The sequence below is a fragment of the Hemibagrus wyckioides genome, linkage group LG28 (genome assembly GCF_019097595.1).
Source record: "Hemibagrus wyckioides isolate EC202008001 linkage group LG28, SWU_Hwy_1.0, whole genome shotgun sequence".
NCBI lineage: Eukaryota > Metazoa > Chordata > Actinopteri > Siluriformes > Bagridae > Hemibagrus > Hemibagrus wyckioides.
In genome coordinates this window covers 6,338,693-6,360,504 of record NC_080737.1, presented here as the reverse complement: position 1 = coordinate 6,360,504, position 21,812 = coordinate 6,338,693, and the positions used below count along the sequence as shown (strand labels likewise).

Below are 21,812 nucleotides of genomic sequence, written 5' to 3'. Positions count from 1 at the left end.
ATGTGTTAGTAGGTTTGCCCAGCATGTGCAGTTGTCGCTAAACACAGAGTTTCAATTTTCTCTCCTCAATGCACATGTTGCCAGACAGCTGCTGGATGAAAAAAAAATCCTCTGATTATAAGATGTATTATATCAGAAGGGAGGATGCCAGATACTTCATACTTCAGCACTTTTAACGCTCTCCCTAGAATTCCTCAGCGTTTATGTCAACGTTTTAACCGTGCTTCAATCGCTAAATCACATGGCATTGATCTGAAGGTATGCCGAACTCTGTGTGTGTGTGTGTGTGTGTGTGTGTGTGTGTATGGTAGTGGGGGAGACCTTTTCAAACAAGTAAGCTATTCAAACAACTTGAATTATGGGTAATGTGGTTTTCGCTGAGGGGTTAATTGTGTAATTTTGCATGTAGCAGTTTTTCAAGGATGCTCTTATTGTCTATGACCTCATCTGATTGGAGACGAATCATTTGACTGGAACTGCATTTGAGCGCTTGGTGTGGAAGGTGTCTTCTTTGGCACTGAGCCAAGATTGATGACATGTCAGCAGACCCCCCCACCCTTTCCTGTGCCTCACACACACACACACACACACCTCTTGGACAGCCGTCTGTGAAACGTGATATGACCATATAGTATTCCATGACAAGCAACTCAGTGTGTCTGTGCATGTGCTTGTGTGAAAGAAGAGAAAGGGATCGTGTGTGTGTGTGTGTGTTTATATTTTTAATAGAGCCAAATAGTATATTTGGAATACTGTATATTAATATATTAGGAATATATGACCATTGTGATGTGATGACCTTTGTCTGGTCCCCATTAGGATTTTTTTCTCAGAGGTTACATTATTGCATTATCAATTACATGCAAATAAAAAGGTCCTCGTAAAGACAGAAAGACAAATGTGTGTGTCTGTGGTCAAAAATAGGATTGCTCTGAGGGTCACACAGCAGTCAGGGTAAAGGGTTTTTATAAGGTAGGGATTACACATGGCCTTGAGAGCACAGATATAGGCCTTGCCTCTGCAACATAGAGGTACATAATACTCGGTTTACAGCTCGGCTCAGCTTGTTAACACTATAGACGTGCTGTATCCGTTTATCCCTGTAATCTCGTATCTAGAGATGTACAGTAGCGTGAGCTTTGCCCTGATGGGTTTGGACCTGATCTGAACCAGAGCTAACAATAGTTCTGTTAGTTCCAAAAAGCTGAGGTCCGATCTGCTTGTTTATCTTAACGAATGAATTTCCTAGAATGGCTCTGGCTCGACAATGCTTATTTGCAAAAGCTGATTTGTTAAGGCAGGAATTCGTGCTCTGGAGACATCAATATTTGCTTTTTGATTATCCTTGTTTTTAGTCAGGCCGGCCTGCTTCCTATATTCATTCATTCAATCATTCTGCATTAGTAAGCATTTCTTTCTGTCAGGGTTGCAATGGATACACAGTCTATTCCAGGAACAGGAGTGTGAGGCAGGGATACAGCAGAAAAACAGACACCAATCTACTACATGGAACAAACGCATACTGATATCTACTTACAGCTCATTAGTTCATAGATTCATTAAAACACCTCGCGGGGTGTGTTTAGGAGGTGGGACGTCTTTACAGATGGTAACCCAAGCTCAGGACTGAAGCAAAAACTCCAAAAGCTGTCTGCTTTACCACCAGCCATCCGAGTGGTATTGAGAAAATCACTAGAGCTGATGGATTTATGGAGAAAATAATTATAGGGTCCTTGGAGAAAGTAAGATGTTGTAGATGATGGATCTGTGAAGAAACTGTAGGTGATGGATTCCTGGAGAAAGTAACTCTGGGTGAAGGATCCTTAGAGAAATTAAATATGATTGATGGATTTATGGAGAAAGCAAAAAAAGTAAGTGTGGGTGGTGGATCCTTGGAAAAAGAAACCACAGGTGAAGGATGCTTGGAGAAAGTAACGGTAGATGATGGCTCAATGAAGATATTAACTGTCGGTGATGGATCCTTGGAGAAATTAGCTGCAAATGGTGCATTCACGGAGATAGCAATTGCCCATGGAACTATGGGTTAAGGAGCCATTGAGAAAGTAACTGTAGGTGATGGATTCCTGGAGAAAGTAACTATGGGAGAAGGTTCCATAGAGAAACTATGAATGATGGATTCATGAAGAAAGCAATTTTGAATAAGGGATTCATGAAACTATAGTTAAAGGATCCATGGAAGAAGTAACTGTATGTGGTGGATCTATGGGAAACATTACTACAGGTGAAGGATCCTTGGAGAAAGGAACTACAGATGAAGGATGCTTGGAGAAAGTAACTGTAGATGATGGATCTATGAAGGTATTAACTGTAGATGATGGATCTATGAAGGATTCCTAGAGAAAGTCACTCTATGGGAGAAGGTTCCTTAGAAAGACTATGAATGATGGATTCATGGAGAAAGCAAGAAAATTGAATAATGGATTTATGGAACTATGGGTAAAGTATCCATGGAGGAAGTAAATGTAGGTGTTGGATCTATGGAAAACGTAGCTACAGGTGAATGATCCTTGGAGAAAAGACCTACAGGTGAAGGATGCTTGGATAAAGTAAGTGTACACTACCAGTCAAAAGTTTGGACACACCTTTTAATTCAATGTTTTTATTTATTTTCTGCATTCTTGAACAATACTGGAGATTTCAAAACTATGAAATAACACACATGGACTTCAGTAATCCATATGTAATGACAACAAAAAACAGTCGGTTGTTATTTTAAGACACGAAGGTCAGGTGTTCTGGAATAGTTCTTGCAAGAACAGTATTGTCAAGTGCATTTGCAAAACCCATCAAGCACCATGATGAAACTGGCTCACATGAAGACCATCCCAGTAAAGCAAGACCAAAACTTACCTCTGCTGCAGAGGAGAAGTTCATTTAGAGTCACCAGCCTCAGAAATCACCAATTAACAGCACCTCAGATTAGAGCCATTATGAAGGCTTTACAGAGTATCAGTAGCAGACATATCTCAATATCAGCTGTTCAAAGGACATTATTGTGGATTTCGGCCGCCTTCAGCATTGTTTTACAACGTAGAAAGAAATAAACATCAGGAAAGACCATGGAATTAGAAGGTGTGTCCAAACTTTTGACTGGTAGTGTAAATGATAGATCTATGAAGAAATGGAATGTAGGTGATGGATTCCTAGAGAAAGTAACTATGGGAGAAGGTTCCTATGAGAAACTATGAATGATGGATTCACAGAGAAAGCCATTTTGCATAAAGGATCCATGGAGGAAGTCACTCTAGGTGGTGGATCTATGGAAAACGTAGCTTCAGGTGAAGGATCCTTAGAGAAAGTAACTGCAGATGATGGATCTTTGAAGATATTAACTGTAGGTGATGGATCCTTGAAGAAATTAACTGCGAAAGGTGGATTCATGGAGATAGCAAATACCCATGAAACTACGGGTAAAGGATCCATTGATAAAGTCACTGTAGGTGATAGATCCCTGGAGAACGTAACTACAGGTAAAGGATGCTTGGAGAAATTAACCATAGATGATGGCTCTATGAAGATATTAACTGTAGATAATGGATCTATGAAGATATTAACTGTAGGTCATGGATTCCTGGAGAAAGTAACTATGGGAGAAGGTTCCTTAGAGAAACTATGAATGGATGGATTCATGAAGAAAGCAAGTTTGAATAGTGGATTTATTGAACTATGGGCAAAAGAGCCTTGGAGAAAGTACCTACGAATCATGGTTTCATGGAGAAAGTAACTACGGGTGAATGAATCAAAGGCTGCATCTATGAACTTCATGGACATGCCATGCTGAAGCAGAGAACATATTTCATGCTTCTGAACACCAAAATAAAAATGTCAGTCAGTGTAAAGGCAGCACTTGTTTTAGAGCTTTACTAGCAAACACTTCGACTGATAAAGTTGTACAGATTTGGACCAGCTGCTGTGGAGATTAGGGATAATTAAGGCCTGGACTTTCTTTCAGAAAATAAACCACAGGTGGCACTCGAGAGGTCAAATGAGTAAATTTCACATAGGCTTTTCACATTCTCTCACCGGGGGACAAGTGGTCCAGTTACGCATGGATATATATGTAGTAATTGCATTAATAAAAATTATTAAAAATTTCATCACAGAAATAGAACAGAACTGACATTTACTGGATATTAAAGCACTTGTTAAGACAGCAAAACATTATTGTGTTCATGGTGAAGATTTCTGCAAGGAGATATTTCTTTTGTATCTATGAAAGGAGTCTCCAGTGTCAGAAATTTGTCTTCAAGGTAAAGGAGTAACATAGAAGGCTTTTTAAATATAAAATCTTTACACTGTACTGCTATGGGAAAAATATTCAACTTCATGGATGCTCATATCTTCACACCCTCCAGTTGAGCCCCAATAACATCAGCAGAGCCACAAAATCCTGGGTGAAGATGCGAAACCTTTTCGTCCTGTCTTGTCCTCCCTGGAGACCGTAACAAACGAAGCCGGGTTTCTGAAAAGCATCTCAAATGGACCACGCAGCCGTCCTCCACAGCTGTGAGATCCGCTCCGACACTGCACAGCTGTTCCTCACCCCTTCTTTAAACCCGGTCTGTATAAACACACTAATACACACATATCGAGTGTATGCTGTTGAACACTGGCCCGTTGAGCACCTGCCACAAGCATCGGGTCTGAACATAGTAGTAGTAGTAGAAGTGTAATTTATAACAGCTTTATACTACAACGTTGTTGAATTCTTGAATCTGATTGGTCAAAATGTGATGGTTCCAGCTGCAGGTTCATATGAATGCAGCCATTTTAATACAGTGTTGTTTCTATGGTAACAGCATATTCACAGCAGTATGTATGGAGGACATGTGTAATCTCTTTTTTTTTTTGGAAGGAGTCTCCAGTGTCAGAGTATTGTGTATATACTTTGCTATTTCTTGGTAAAATGACTGTGTGTGTTTGTTTTTTTCGTTTGGTTACGGAAGTTTCACGGATGTTCCACAAAATAAAATGTAATCTGATTCGCTGAAAAAAATCTGTATTATTTTTTTTTTTATCACTGGAGACAGCCAAGAGGCTTTTCAGAGCAAAAATACGTATCCATAATAAAAAAAAAAAAAAAAAAAAAAAAGCTGATTATTTACCTAGAAAATTGCCTACAAGATGGCGCTGTGGAGCTGTTTTTTTCTGGAGAGAAATATAAAAGTATTCAAAAAATTTACTTGCCTTGATGTGGATAAATTGAATTAAAAACCTTCCAAAAAAAATCATAATATTTTCCTTTAAACTAATGTAATATTATTTTAAATTATAAATAAATCAGTACATTTTGTCAGGTTTCAGTGGTTCATGCTTCTGGCGCTCTCTGCTGCTCACTGTGTGCTGGTGCTCAAAAAAATGTTTTGATAAAATGACAAACTGAACACATTTCAGAATTTACTTTAAGCAAAAATAAAAACATTCAGCATAAAAAATTCAACTTTACAACAAAAAGCATGTCTTTATACAAACTATATATATACAAATAATCTATAAAACACTGTCAAAATATATTTATGCTGAAGATTCGGTGTCGAGTGCTCCAGTGGTGTTGATCAGATCTCTGGGCAGACTCTCTCTGGCGTCCTGCATCCGTTTACGTGCCCTTTGGAAAGCCTCTACACACACACAGACACACAAATATATATATTTACCCCCAGGATCCCAGTGCAACATGCGCTATAATAACTCAACGTAAAATACAAGGCTCTGATTGGCCGCGGTGTCTGGTGCAGTGTGTTAATGTATTGTGATATCAGGCTTCACCTAGCACGTTATAAACAGATCCTTTCTGACTGTGGCCTCCAAGCTGGTCTAAAACCGTCTGCCGTCTCTTCTTCAGAGCGTTGGCCTCCACAAATGCGCTGTGAGAAAACAGCAATAGTTAAAAAAGAAAAATGACTTTTATATAAATAAGGAGCATGTTTGCTGCTTAGGAGAATGCTTCGTTTCAGCTAACCGTGCATGCTGGATGCAGTTCAGGTTGAAAGTGACGCTTCCTGTCGTCTGGGTTCGAAACCCGAACCGGCTCAGACGATCCCCCTTTAAAAAAACAAAAAGTACACATTTTAAATACTGATGTATTTCCTCCTTCAATTTTAAATCAACACATTAACCACACTATAATACCCGGACAACTATTATTAAACCTGCCCTTTACTAAAGCTTTCTGTGATGTCACTATTTATTTAAATTTCTGCATTCTGATTGGCCAAAAGGTGCTGAATCCTTTTCATCTCTGACAACAGCTCTGGCTGCATGTGTATGTATGACTGAGGCTCCTTATATTAAGAAATTGTTTATTTAACAGGTTTTGTAAGGAGTCTTCAGTGTTAGAGATTTGTATCAGTCAGAGAAGATATTCTGGATGGAGCTGAGCTCTGTTTGGTAACACGACAAGCTGCATTTGTCCAGAAAGGCTAGTGAGAGGAAGTCTGTTTAAAGCAGGAAGTGAACTGGTCCACAACATTAATCCTGATGTGTCCTAGTCCACACAGCACCCTGCTAAATTTTCTCCCTCTTACCTTGAACGTTCCTGGTATTCTCACGTCACTGATGTCTTCGAGTTCAGGAGCTCCGCCGATAAAGAAACGTCTCAGTTCAGCCACCGTGCCGGTCTGCAGAGGCCTCCATGTGTGGCAGGTCACTCTGTGAGACCCTGAGACAATACATAGTACAGTATTTTTCCTCCATTTAGCAGAGTTTTAACCCAAACAGAACCCAAGGGTTAGTTAGTGATTCATTCTTCAAGACAAAATTCTAGAAGTCTTACCAGGCGTCGCGGGGATGACCAGGTAGCCGTAGCCCTCGGTTCTGTAGCGCTGCCAGGAATCCAGGGACAGAACCCTGAAGTACAGCACGGGCCACTGAGGCAATGACTCTACAAACAAACCCGGACAAAATTAATTTCTACTGTACAGCCGTGCGTACTGGACGAAACTCACCGCATTCGCAGTGCTCACCTTCTGACTCGTCTTCTTTCTTGAAGAACGACTCAAAACTGAAGGGGTAGGAGAAGAAAGCCACGTTGTCCTGGACACAGAGCACACATCTAGATCACTGGGTACGTTAACTGACATTAATTATTGTCTCTTACAAACAGCATTTTAAATCCAATCTATACATACACAGATCGGCCATAACATTATGACCACTTACAGGTGACGTGAATAAGACTGATGATCTCCTCATCATGGCACCTGTTAGTGGGTGGGATATATTAGGCAGCAAGTGAACATTTTGTCTTCAAAGTTGATGTGTTAGAAGCAGGAAAAATGGACAAGCGTAAGGATTTGAGCGAGTTTGACGAAGGGCCAAATTGTGATGGCTAGACCACTGGATCAGAGCATCTCCAAAACTGCAGCTCTTGTGGGGTGTTCAGTATCTATCAAAAGTGGCCCAAGGAAGCAACAGTGGTGAGCCGGCGACAGGGTCATGGGCGTCCAAGGCTAACTGAGCGAAGGCTAGCCCATGTGATCCGATCCAACAGACGAGCTACTGTTGCTCAAGTTGCTGAAGAAGTTAATGCTGGTTCTGATAGAAAGGTGTCAGAATACACAGTGCATGACGGGTCAGGGCTGTTTTGGCAGCAAAATGGGGACCTACATAATATTAGGCAAGGTGGTCATAATGTTATGGCTGATCAGTGTATACAAAGAACAGTTTGACATTTACACCCAATTTTCAATAATCCATATTACGATGCTGCAATGATACAGATGGATAATATTTGACTATTTTAAAAAACATTTAATTCTCCGTGATCTGCTTCTTACCTTGCCTAATGCTCGGGTTCGGCATGTCTGAGTCACGCCTGACAGACTCTGAGATGGCACGCTGGACCAGTCTAAAGGCAGTTCCGCCAAACCGACACATTACTTACCGAGCCATAAAACAAACCATAGAGATATACAATGAATAGCTGAGTAGATCTGACGGTGGGCTGGCTTACTGTTTGGCAACTCCAGGATGAAGTGAATATATAAGTTGTCATATTCATAGCCTTGTGCAGAAACTGAAAAGAAAACAAGTACACAATATGCATATTTTTTCAAAAGATTTTAAGGGAAAAAACAGTGTTAAGGAAAAACAATCCTGAATTTTTATAACACTATTATTTTCTATTTTTTTTTAAAAGAAGTACAGTGTATATTTTTTATCCATTTATATTTACATTTTTTGGAATATCAGTAACGTTTCTGTTCAGGATGGGATTTTTCTGATGTCGGAAAATGTAGTTCTACCCCTGACTGTTACATAGCATTGACACAGGAGACTCCTTTGAAAAATTCTAAACAAATGTTTATTTTATTTACATAGTTACCAGACAATCTATAACATATTCTAATGAGGGCTTTAATATAAACCCAGGATGTGAATTACACAGTCCGAGCTGCTGTTATATAAAATCACTCCATTTTCTATTGTACAAATCAAATGTTTTGAAAATCTCTTGATTTTTGATGGTACTCACCTATCTCTCCGTTAACGATCAGGCGAAGAAATCCTGGTGGTGGCTGGAATACAACACAATCAGATCGTGTATATCAACGCTCACACATCACATACTCACACACAGTAACTCCTTTTGTACCGGACACACTCGTATCAGCACTTTTAAGTAGAGATGCAACTTAGGTGTACATAATAAACTGGCAACTCATGCAAAGCAGGGCAAATCCTTTTCGTACCATTTCAAAATCCTGGCCAACGAGGCTGCTGAGGTAATCTTTATGGCGGCTATACAGCTGTAGAGAGACGGAGAAACAGACGCAGAGTTATACACACACACCCTCACACACGTAACCTGTCAATCAAAATGGCAAGTAGGAAAGTTACTGAAGGTGGAACAACATTTATAATAATAATAATAATAATAATAATAATAATAATAATTTCCAGCCCAAGTGTATGTTCTTGGCTCTATTTGCCTGATAGATATAAATTGGCATCAAAGGAAATATGTTTTAATCAGTCCATCTATCTTTTATTATATTTTTCGAACTATCAGGAGATTCCTATTCCTGTAAATATCAGCTGTACAATCTGAGGATATACTGCATCATGACTCAACAGTATATCTACTTACATCTCTGTACATGCGCTGCTCCCGCTGTTTCTCCTCCATGCTAATAGGAACAGAAGCGTTCTCCAGGTAGAGCCTCCACACTTCCCGTTTTTCTCCCTCCGTCTCCAGCCTGGCGTCAGATTTAAAACAGGTCAGGTTAACGTCGATGTAATAATTATTAATACCTCAATATGTTTTGTGACACTGTGGGTGTTTAAGAACAAGATATTCTGCTTTGCTTCGTTCAGCCGTTCCAGTCAGGGTCAGTAATGAGAGCAGTGCACTTGCCTGTAGGGTCCTCTACTGTTGTTGAAATCCGGTTTCACCGTAAGGACTCCGTTGCTGTCGGCTTTTACGGTGCACAAGACATATTCGTTCTCCTTCAACCCCAGCCTGATTAAACAAGCATGGGTCAGATAGTGACCAAAAACTAATGACACAGAATTGGAAACGAGGTGAATACATTACACAATCAGACACAATGTGATTTCTGAGTTTGGGTTGATCCAACAAAAAAACTTTAGTAAACAGGTCTCGAACCAGGAGCTACGATTAGGCTTATGTCCTGCTAAAATCTTTAACACACAGCATGGCGTATGAGTGAGAGTCACACCACAAGCTCAAGACTCAAAAGGGGTGGTGGTAGCTCATGTGGTTAAGGCTCTGAGTTGTTGATCAGAATCTCGGGGTTCAAGCCCCAGCACTGCCAAGCTGCCACTGTTGGGCCCTTGGGCAAGGCAGATTTTGGAGAATTGTTCACGAGTACAGTAGAGGAAGTAGAAAAAGTGCATCACTAGTTGCAATTAAACAAAGCTTACAACATTGGAAACTACACAATACACAGTGCTGAATGACTCACTTTCTGGCAGGTCCCAAATCGGCCATGATGTGCATGGTCTGCATGGGTGTGTTGACAATGTGGCTGCTCTTCATAAACTCTTTGGACGGCTCCCACACCACTAAACGGGCCTTCGGAATGTTGGCGTCTCTATGGAAATGGACATAGCTGGTTTTATATGTAACGTAACGGCAATATAAGGAGCTCTGGACAATGGTTATTAAGGAGCTGGACTTACGCTGGCCGTCTGTCTTGGCGTCTGTGCCTGACGTTTGCCATGCGCTCTGCCAGGAAGGTGGGTCTGCTCTGGGCTGGAATTTGCAGACTCTGAGCCTGCTGCTCAGACAAGTCACACCTCTTATAAAGAGTTTAACTTACACCTAGAACTCAACAGTCATATCGTGTTTTCTTATATCCCACCTCCTCCCAGTTGGTGAAGCGATCAAAGTCTGTGTAGGTAAAAATGCGATGATTTTGTCTTCTTTTACATCTTTCCATTTCCAAGATTTCGGCGTGATACTGTTTTTCCAGCGGGGTCTGGCACACCGACTCGGTCTGGTACAGGTCCACTTCATACTACAAGTCACCATGATGGAAAAATCAGAAATAAAAATAGTGTTCCAACACATAAAACAACAGTTTTTGCGGACTCGTACCTGACTGAACAGTTTCTCTTGCCAGCCAACCACCAGCTCTTCTTCATCATCAGCTGTATAAAAATGTCAAGAAGCATTTTTAATTCTTCCTAAATAACTACCTGCTCCTTTATAAGTGCGAATACATACAGTGAAGCGTAACAGATAACATGGCCCATGTGGTGCACCAAGTGTCTGCTGGAATTCTGGTTTCTCTACTCACTTGATCTTGTTTGGGAGATTAAAGGGTTGAGTTCCAGGGCGCCTCGTTCCGGCTGCTGTTGCTGTTGAAGATGGTGAACGAGAGCTGCTGCGGAGGTCACTCGCTCAATCCGGACTCTAAAAAAGAAGCAAGAGCACTTTATTAGGAACACCTAGTTCACACAGATACAGGTCATATACACTATATTGCCTAACGTTTTGGGACACCCCTCCAAATCATTGAATTCAGGTGTTGTTTTTCAGTAGTTGGGCTCGGCCAATTAGTTCCAGTAAAAGGTATTCTTAATGCTTCAGCATACCAAGACATTTTGGACAATTCCATGCTCCCAACTTTGTGGGAACAGTTTGGGGATGACCCCTTCCTGTTCCAACATGACTGCACACCAGTGCACAAAGCAAGGTCCATAAAGACATAGATGAGTGAGTTTGGTGTGGAGGAACTTCACAGAATCCTGACCTCAACCAGATAGAACACCTTTGGGATGAATTAGAGCGGAGACTGTGAGCCAGACCTTCACGTCCAACATCAGTACCTGACCTCACAAATGCACTTCTAGTGGAGTGGTCAAAAATTCCCATAAACACACTCCTAAACCTTGTGGAAAGCCTTCCCAGAAGAGTTGAAGCTGTGATAGCTGCAAAGGGCGGGACTTCTCCCTATTACATTCATGTGCATGTAAGCGCATATGTCCCAGTTTTGGAATGGCTCAGAGTCTCCGCTCTAATTCATCCCAAAGGTGTTTTATCAGGTTGAGGACAGGACTCTTTATGGACCTTGCTTTGTGTACTGGTGTGCAGTCATGTTGGAACAGGAAGGGGTCATCTCCAAACTGTTCCCACAAAGTTGGAAGTGTTAAATAGTCTAAAATGTCTTGGTATACTGAAGCATTAAGAATTCCTTTCACTGGAACTAAGGGGCCGAGCTCAACCCCTGAATTCAATGATTTGGAGGGGTGTCCCAAAACTATTGGCAATATAGTGCATCAACCTACTTTATCCAAACCAACTAGGGGCAATTCAGAGTACGCTTACTGACATGGATTTAATAGGTGGGAGGAAACTTTAAGAACCTGGGGAAAACCCACACAGTCATGGGGAAACATCTGTGTGTAACTCCATGCAGACAGGAAGCCAATCTCAGTGATCCCGGAGCTGTGAGGTGGCAATGCAAGCCGCCGTGCCATCCGCAGTACTTCCAGACATTTCATAGATCAGTTTTCCTGTTCCTCTAGGTTCTCAGGTTTCCTCCCACGTCCCAAAAACATGCCAGGTGGATCTGCTGATCCTGACCAGGATAAAGAGCTTACTGATGATCATTTGGATCATGAATGAGATGCGATATGCACTGGAGGGGAATGTATTAGTACAGCTGTAATGTTTTTCTCTTTATTAGAACTGTCTTTAGACTAATTAAACCCTCTTCTTCTGAAGCCCAAGCTCATATAACCATTAACTAGGATTATGGTGGAGAGTTATGGATTCCTCGTTAACTCCTGGTCTCCTGGTGTGTTGTGGTTAGCTTTCTGGCTATCTAGGGAAACACAACAGATCTAGATCCAGCTTTTAGTTTAGTTATACTAGTTATAAATCCTTACCTTATTTTAAGGTTTTTCACTGCATCATGGGAGCGGTACACGGCTTCCCCGCTGTCAGTACACCATCCGTCAGCCATATCATCTACTCCTATTATCCGAGCTGTGTAGCTACCTAGATGAGGAACATGTCTTACAGAATCACCACGACTATGCACTATGAAATCCTCACATCGCCATATATATCATATATTTCGCGAAACTATAACGCTATGCACCATATCAGATAGCTAGAGAGTTCATGTGCAGAAAGAGTGCAACTCAAAGGCGTCTCGTTGCATGGTAACTAAAGCTGAGATTCAGTCTCATATAAGAGTCGATTCTTTGATCGCGTGTATTTGGGAGTCGACTCTTTGAGACGAGTCCTCAAACAGATTGATTCATTTCAAACGATTTAAATCGAGAATTTAGGGGAAACCGGTGTCATATTTTGTCAGCTGACTCCATGACATCATCATTTTGACAGTATTCTCTGGAAAATGTGCTTTACGAATCGAGAAAATCTTTCGCGAAGACTCGACTCATGGAATCGACTCTTCATTTGCGACTCGGAATCTGTGAGCGTTTAGCGGGATTCGTTCACTTTGTAGCCGGAAGTGTATTGTGCGAATGTGCGAAAATGGCTCCAACGCGCTGTGTTTGTGTTTCTTAACACCGACCCCGGATCAGCACTGAGTAAACGAGGCGCTATCAGTGAGGCTTAAAGGCAATGATTAAAACTGATCTCGGAACAGTGTACCGGAAGTTTTCTTAAACCAGCGTGCACATGCTTGTAATTTGCTTGTAGCTGTATGAGAAGGGAGATCCTAGCAAGGGAAGTGTGAAATCTTAAACATCGATACCTGTCTCTTTAAAGTCTATAATACGATTTCGACTGTAATCTGATTATTATGACGTTTTTAATTGAAAGGTAATGATACCGATACTGAAAGACAAATAGATAGAGAATCACACTGGAGTTTGTTCAGATGTGACATTGAAGCTTGTGTAGATGTAACAGTGGTGTATTTGAAGAACATTAGAGTTTGTGTAGATGTAAGATGTCACTATATTTTCAAGTGTGGAATTTCTCTCTGCTACATTGACCAGAGAAAGTATTAGAGACTGTTATAGGAGTATTGTTGCATCACTGTGATTTTTGTCTTGCCTAAAAATGTGGAGAACTGCCTGTAGATTTTCATCAGTTATTAGAAATAACACAAGTTTGGAGATTTTAACATTCCCTTTCTCAGACTGCATACAGCATGCACTGTATCACAGCTCCAAAAATTTCTTCTGCCCAAAAGACTCTGGTTCTAAAGTTTCTCATCGGGTAAGACCCAGCCCTTTCAAGTCCTCAGGTCATTTTTCCAGAATCATTCGTCCTTCGGCAAAGTCATCAGGTCCTGACGGAGGGTCTGGATCTGAGCGCAGAGTCTCCTCTGAACTCCAGAAGCTGAGCTTAGAGGACCTCAGAAGGCCAGAACCAGAACCTCAGATGTTTCCTAAGAAAGGCAAGGAGAGGGTCACTACCATTCGTCTCCAGAGAAAGAATCGAAATGAGATGGTCTTCGGGGTGGCACCTTGTTTGCTAGCATTGACACAGGGGAAACGGAAGCCCACTCAGCTTTACGTGAAGAGCAGCGAAGGACGTCAGAGGGAATCCGTGGAGAAGGTTTGTGAGGAGGCAGTCAGGCGAGGCGTTCCCATTAAGCACATCACTAAGCGTGAGATGGAGAAAATGATCGGTGGTGCGGTCCACCAGGGATTGTGCCTTCAAGCCAGTCCATTAAGTTTCCTCACCAAGGAGAAAGCCAGCAATGGGCAGGGAAATTGGCGCACTGGAAACCCCTGTCCACTGTGGCTCGTCTTGGACGGAGTGCAGGATCCGATGAACCTCGGCTCTGTTCTTCGCACTGCATATTTTCTTGGAGTGGACAGAGTAGCTAGTAGCATTCGCAACAGGTAAACATTTTGGTTTGTTCTTCAGCTTTGCACCAAGATTAGCATGATATTAATGGCGCTATTCTCTCTCCGTTAGCTGTCCGTTAACTCCGGTGGTGAGCAAAGCCAGCTCAGGAGTAATGGAGATCATGGATGTGTACGGCTATGAGAACTTGGCTGACATCATAAAGGTGTTTCTCTGTTCCTTGTACCCTTTAAGCACCAAATCACTGGTCTGAACTTCCTTTTTTCTGCCTCTAGAGGGCAGCCACGAATCAGACATAACTTTCACATATTGCAGGATACAAGAAGTCACTAGACACTAACTTTAACCTGTCATAAATGTATACTCCCTGTACTTTGCAGACAAAAATCAAACAAGGATGGCAAGCAATCGGCACAATCAGCTCTGAAGAGAAGAGTCCTGGAGTGTCCATTATTCCGTGTTCTGACTTCAAGATGTCCAAACCTACACTGCTGCTGATGGGTATATTATTTTCAGATTTGTGTGGACTAGTGTGTGTCTAACTCTTTGTCATCTACTATCTGCTTATGTTCTCCTTGTGCCAGTTTAGTACTGGATTGGATTGTTAGATTGGATTTGACACAGTTTCAATTCGAAATCAGTCATGGAAGGAAGACAGGCAAGTAGACTTGCCTTCTCACAGGACAAGTGTCCCCAGTTTGATCTTGAACTCAGGTTACTGTCTGTGCAGTGCTTTGCATGGATTTCCTCTGGGTTTTCTGGTTTCATCCCTTCTTTCAAAGCCATACTGCTAAGTGAATTGGTTGTGTACCATCCAGGATACCTTCCTGCCTCTTTCTCAGTGGATCCACCATGATGCTGACCACTATAAAGGGTGGAGTGTTAGCTCAATGGTTAAGATATTGGACTACTGACTGTAAGGTTGTAAGGAGTTCAAATCCCAGGACTGCCATGCTGTCACTGCTGGTCACTTGAGCAAGGCCCTTAACCCTCAGCTGTATAAATAAAATAAAAAATATAAGCCAAATTAATGCTAATTGACCGTAAGACACTTGTCCTAAATCACAATCTTTGGCATACTGTTGGTGTAACTTACGATAATCTGAGGTTTGATATTGGTTTACTATAAAAAAAGTGATGTCTCTACTCCTAATAAAATTCAATGCTACTGTAGAAGGAAATAGAGATTATGTGCGGCTGATTTTGTAGGTGGCGAGGGTTTCGGGTTGTCTCCTGAGCTGCGGGAGCTGTGCGATGTTTTCCTTACTGTTCCTCCCAGAAGTGAGCTTCACCCCGCTGTGGACTCGCTCAACGTCTCCGTAGCCACAGGTGCGCAATTCTGCTCTACAATAGCATGGAAAGTGAACAGGCAAAATATAGACAGCAGGGGAGTTAATAGACAACAGCATAAAAATGACATTTTTTCAGATTTTTAGAGCATAAAATGTACACTCCATGCTTATTTTCTGATATCGTCAGTAGGCAGACGAGGACACAGCCATCAAGATGATGTTTTTAACTCTTTCTCTTTACAGGCATCCTCCTGCATTCTCTTCTCTCATCGTGTAGAACTGGCCAGTGAGGATAATGATGATGATGGTTTATTTACTTGCACTGCCTCCTTGTGGCACTTAATGACTGGATTATTTCATCAATTAACCATCAGCTAATTGACCCTAGAGAACCCATCGATCAGAAAGCCGAGACTGGGGAGGAGTTCTCTGGACTGACAGTTGGAGTGCATCCTACTCTGAGGAACGAGCCGAGCGGGGAAACGTCCAGGCGGAGAAAAATGTCAGGAATTGTATGAGATGTACAAAATTAAAGAATTGTTTTAAAAAAAAAAACGGCTGTTTGACATCATTCGTCAGCCTTAGCACTCTCCCTTAGGGCTATCTTCAAAATGTCTGCCATAAGACTCCATGTGTGTGTCATAACTATAGAAGAATTAGCATATTAGAACAAGCGTATTAATAGAAACATTGCAGCCGGGACTATTCTCAGAGAAAATGAATCAACACCACCTGTTTCTGTGTCAGGAAGCCATATTCCTCCTTCAGCAGGTGGCACTGTAGGTCAGCACTCTTCTACGAAATGCACAAGACGTCTATCCTGACCATCTCTTTCATTCTCTCCTTCTGTTTATGAGGTTTACAGCTTAGCCAGGGTTAATCCCAGACCTCCAATGAGCAAAAACCTAAATCTGAGCAAAAAAACTTGTCACGCTTTCCGGCTTCTCCGCTGACTCGGGGGTGTTACAGAACGGGACGGTTCACAATTAAAGTAAAACGGGCGAGCGGGACAGGACGATTAACCCGCTAATGCTATAGACCATTAGACCTCTCCGTCTTACTCTCTTTTTAGCCTGGAGCCAGCTCGGGGAGAATGGGACATTAGACGAGACGGTTTAATGTAATGACCCATTCTGTGATTTTTACAAGGCAGAATGATTTGCAGCACGGAGCAGGGACGACAGATCCTCCTCAGATTTGTCAAGATTTGCACAAAATGGATCTTTTTTTTTTCCCTGAGTGTTTTTTTTTTTATTACAGCTATTTATTAAGCTAGACATCCAAGGCATTGATATTAATATAAACAAATAAGCAAGACCTGAAGTTTCGACTCCTTTCTTTCAACTCAACTGACATGACAGACATGCTAAAAGGTGCTTCTAATATTACTTCCAGAAAATACTACAAGAATTGACCCGCTAAAGAAAGGAATCAGTGGCAAATGATTAGTTTGTAAGAGATGTTGATAATAATACATGAAAGTAATTTTTTCCAGTTATTTGCCTGCTTTACTTTACTTTTCAGCTTCAACGTCAAAAATACATTTTTTCTATGTACAATCATTTATTGTATTTTATTATATTATTATTATACCACGTCACATCACAAATTCTCTATTCTGATTGGTTCAAGGGCATTGATTTAATTTTCTCTATAAGCAGCTCTGACAACAGTATGCCTGCATTGCTGTGGTGAAGGTTTCTGTAGAGAAATTGAATTGAAATGATGGAGGGAGTCTCCAGTTTCAGGGTGCTTTGTAACAGTCAGACCTCAAGCTGCCACTTTTATTTGTCACGAGAAGAGAGAGTGAGAAACTGAGGGAATTGTTCGTTGTTGCTATAACAAGTGATCACTTGTTTCGTGGACGTTCCACAATATTAAATGTAACTCTAAATGGCTAAAAAGCTTTAATTCTTTAATAAATAAAAATATTTGCTGTGGTGTGAGAGGAAGAAGCACTCTTGGGCTACTCTGTCATTGATTATTATCCTATAACAGCATGACCCCCTGGTATTCTCCTTTTATATTTAAGCTCACACACTCCTCATCTTCTTAAAACTTCTTTGTATCTGGTTAGTACCAAGTAAATAAAAATGGCTAAATCTATGTATTTTAAATACTTTCATTATGTATGGTATGTAAACGCCACATTTGTGTAGCTACAGAATCTGTATCTGCAAAACCAGAGTTGATCATAAACCGGGGCTGAGGCTGACTGGCGGCTTTCCCTCAATGGATGGCAGTTTTAATAATTTGCAGCAGTCATGGCGAGGTAATGGAACAGTGCCGTAAAAGCAGAACAGAGAGTCACAGGCTTTATACTTTCTCTTGAACAGTATAGTGTTTTCCTGAAACACAGGTCAGAAGACATCATATTTTAGAATGTCGCTAAACAAACACATTTCAAGCCTTTGGTAATGTTGTTTCAGGTCCAATTGGTTCACTATCTAGTGCCATGTGATCCAAATGTAATACTGTATACCTTCAAATAAACCAGCCTTGGTCATGTAGTATAGCTGAAACTGACAAGGTAATTTTATCAGCATTTTCCTGCTCAAAACAATGAAGATGGTGTCAATAAAATGTCCCAGTTTGCACTTAGTCCAACCTGACCAGTCAAGATCAGTGTAGAGTTTGCGTCTTCGTTTATAACTACCAATTTATTATGATGTTTTAGAGAATAGTCACCTATACTATTGTTCACCATCAGACCCGAGTTTGATGTTTGCGTGGTTGGATGTGTTGAGGATGAAACTTCCAAATCCTTGTACAAATACATGTATGGTACAGTATCAGAAATCACAGTGTCAAACAATAAAGTCCCCATGAAATGAGGTGAGCGTGTGATGATTCAGCTAAGCAGTTTGCGTGATGCTAAACTGCTTCAATTACTTGGTAACTAAATTAGTTGTGTATGCTAAGGCCCGGAGTAATGATGCAAACTTCAGACGTTACACATTTGGTGGATTCACACCACTGAGCTACCAAAACTTTTTTTCTAATATTAGAAGTTCCAGTATAACAACCATTTAAACCAGTATCAAATTTTTGTGTAATATATTTTGTGTGTTTATTTAATATTTAAAATTTAAGTAGAATTAACCCATTTTATAGGCAATCCATAATATATAAAATGCAACAATAAATGATTTTTTTTTTTTACTTTGTTTTTTATTTCTTACACATGGCACTGTTGTTGTTTTTTTTTTATGATTTGTTTGTATAAAGGACGCATATTTTCCACATTTCCAGATTTCTCTTTTCCTTTAAACCCTTTGAAGTAACATGCTGCATCTAGAAATACCATTTTATGACATTATCATTTATACTGATCCAGAATTCATTTAGGTTTCTTAATCATGGTATACTGTCATATCAATAGATCAACCCATCCCAACCACCCTGCCCTTCTATTTTTTCCCCCTCCCGTTTCTCACTCATGCGTTCGCACCTCCCTGTTTTTGCGCCCTGTGTGCTAAATGAGGCAACTCTCTCCCACAAATAAAAATTCATCATAAATTTTAGATGACAGTGTTTTAGTTCATTACGGATGGTGAGTTATTAGCTAATTTGCCTGGGTGAAATTTCTTGGGAGGATTGACGGAGCCGGCGTCTCATTATTGTGCTAAACGCAGGGTCCGGGCTCAGAGGAAAAAAATTAGAGTGATGTGTGTGCTGCAAATCTTTCTGCTGCTGGAATCAGTTGCAGATATTTTTTGTCAAGTTAGTGGTGCCAGACTTTCTTTCTTTCTTTCTTTCTTTCTTTATTTATTTATTTATTTATTTATTTATTTATTTATTTATCTATCTATCTATCTATCTATCTATCTATCTATCTATCTATCTATCTATCTATCTATTTATTTATTTGCTTGCTTCTGATAAAATAACGGGTGTATTTTTGGATGCTCAAAACTTGTCTTTCTTTCTTTCTTTCTTTCTTTCTTTCTTTGCTTCTGATTAAATAACAAGTGTATTTTTGGACGTTCAAAACACATGTCTGTTTTCCTTTCTTTTTATTTATTTATTTATTTATTTATTTGGATAAAAAGAATTCTCTAGAAATAGTTGTCTGACCTGTCCACTAAAAAAAAGAACTAATGATATTTATTAATAATAATTTTTATTTTATCTCCGGGGTAAAGGTTCAATGTCTCGGAACAGTTGTGAAAGCTTTTTTCTAAACTGGATAGAAACTATTTTTAAATATAAGGTAGCTAAAGTAGCTAAAGCTAAAGTGCTTGTGGCTGGAATGTTCTGGGGCAAGCATGAGGATAGTGGATTAGCTAGCTGCCGCTTTCTCTTGATGTAGGTAGAATATCACCTTGCTAGCTATAACTTTACCTGCACTACACCCAGTCCAGAAATGAACACCTTTATTCGGGTTTTGTTGTTAAAACGCACCTAAGAATTGGAATAAACAGCTTAATGAAATACTTAGGCAGCGACTTTCCTGAGGTAACTTTCCTGCATGTCATGTTGCGCTGCCCCTCCCCCGCTTCACTCAGCATTAATGTGTTATGCTTGTGTTTATGCTTCATATCCTTTTACCTCACAGAGCTGAAAAAGTGAACATATCTTGAAAACAGTCAAATTTATCTAGAATCACTTATTAAAAAATAAACCAAATATGTCTGTTCAACTTGTTTGTAAACATTTCTGCTAATTTAAAGGTTTACATTTAGCTGCTTTCTTGACAGTAAAATGATCTGCAAACAAAACACTATTTCAAGCTTGAAATTAGAAATGAAATGTCTAGAAATAGGTTTAGTAAGCTTTATATTGATTGTAATTGTCTAATAGGAAAATTTGATAAATTCCAGATATTTTCCGTTACCGAGATGTTATTTTTTGCATTGACTATAACCAGTTCGATCTTGAGAATTCAGAATAAAATCATTGCTTTATTTATTTATTTATTTATTTATTTATTTATTTATTTATTTATTTATTTATTTATTTATTTATTTATTTTCAGATATTATATATTTTTGCCCCCAAGATAGAAGACTAGGCATGGGGGGAGAAAAGTCTCAAAATAGAAATAACAGCAGTTTGTATTTGAGTAGGGTTTTTCCCCCATTTCCTCCTGTTCATTGTCATGTCTGAAGTGTTCTTGAATTTTCTCACCCTATTCCTGCTTCATAAATCCAGGTTTAACTTTTTACCCGAGTGCTCAAGCGCCCTCAGTTTCCCCGAGGCTTTGGATTTGAGACGTGAGCACAGTGCTGCTGTTTGGCTGTGTTTGGGTGCTGTCACTGAGAGCAGCGGCCCAGGGAAACCATTTGGCACAAAACAAAGAAACTGTTGGCAGTCAATTCCTCTCTCTCTCTCTCTCTCTCTCTCTCTCTCTCTCTCTCTCTCTCTCTCTCACCCTCCCTCTGTTTTCTGTGCCTGCAGGAGGTGAGGTCTTCCCTAATGTGCCAAATTACTGAAACACTTGTAAACAAATACTGGCTGGATTGATGCCATGCGGCGGGGTTTTAGCACTAAAATTATACTCTGCAGCTCACATGCTGCTTTCCGACTGTACAGGCCATTAGTTATCATTTCACCATGACGTCTTTCCTTCATTAGATTAATTATGCCTATCTATCTATCTATCTATCTATCTATCTATCTATCTATCTATCTATCTATCTGATCATTTTTAAAAACGCATTTTACATATATAAGATATATACCCTATAGTATATATTGTATAATGCTTTCTTAAATATTAATCAATTCATTTAGCTCTGAGGCTTAAATACTCACAGTTGAGTAACTGAGTATTCAAAGTTTTCCAAGCATGCAAGCCACAGAGTGCATGCCACATTATAAGCGTGTGTGTGTGTGTGTGTGTGTGATGGTTAGACGGTAATGCAGCGTGACACCTTTGAAATGAGACAGTGGTTGCCATGACAAAGAGCCAGAAGCTCTCGCGGAGGGTGACCGGTGTGTGCCGTAAATGATGTTTGATTAGTATTTAGATCATGTGCCTTTACACTTCGCTGTCTATGAGCCGCAGTCTGAAAGGTAGCTCTGATTTGCTAAATTTAACAGTAAACAGCACTTCAGGACAATACAACCACCCTGCCACTGTTAAGGTTTAAGAGGTGTTCTTTAAGGGTTAGTTAACGTTTCATTGCTTTCTGAAACGGAAACAGTCCATTGTCAGGTTCTAGCCAGGGAGAAATAAAGCTCTTATCCTGCTTCATGTCGGGCCACATCACACCACCCTGTCGTTGATTGCT

At 40.3% G+C, this 21,812-nt stretch overlaps 2 protein-coding genes across 2 annotated transcripts; one reads left to right on the top strand and one right to left on the bottom strand.

Moving 5' to 3' along the window:
- Positions 1-5,405: 5,405 nt before the first annotated feature.
- Positions 5,406-12,680, bottom strand: mks1 (MKS transition zone complex subunit 1). The gene is made up of 18 exons (XM_058382519.1): positions 12,379-12,680; positions 10,785-10,900; positions 10,583-10,635; positions 10,347-10,502; positions 10,165-10,262; positions 9,948-10,076; positions 9,377-9,481; positions 9,110-9,218; positions 8,712-8,768; positions 8,495-8,537; positions 7,973-8,035; positions 7,797-7,867; positions 6,984-7,053; positions 6,794-6,901; positions 6,546-6,679; positions 5,981-6,063; positions 5,788-5,885; positions 5,406-5,639 (listed from the first exon to the last, which is right to left on the bottom strand). The coding sequence occupies exons 1-18, from the start codon at positions 12,453-12,455 to the stop codon at positions 5,536-5,538; spliced, it is 1,674 nt and encodes a 557-aa protein (XP_058238502.1). The 5' UTR covers positions 12,456-12,680; the 3' UTR covers positions 5,406-5,535.
- A 282-nt stretch (positions 12,681-12,962) lies between these two features.
- mrm1 (mitochondrial rRNA methyltransferase 1 homolog (S. cerevisiae)) lies at positions 12,963-16,107 on the top strand. Its single transcript, XM_058382486.1, has 5 exons — positions 12,963-14,319; positions 14,396-14,489; positions 14,665-14,785; positions 15,494-15,613; positions 15,820-16,107. Exons 1-5 carry the CDS (start codon positions 13,529-13,531, stop codon positions 15,864-15,866), a joined length of 1,173 nt encoding a protein of 390 aa, XP_058238469.1. The 5' UTR covers positions 12,963-13,528; the 3' UTR covers positions 15,867-16,107.
- The last annotated feature ends 5,705 nt before the right edge of the window (positions 16,108-21,812 follow it).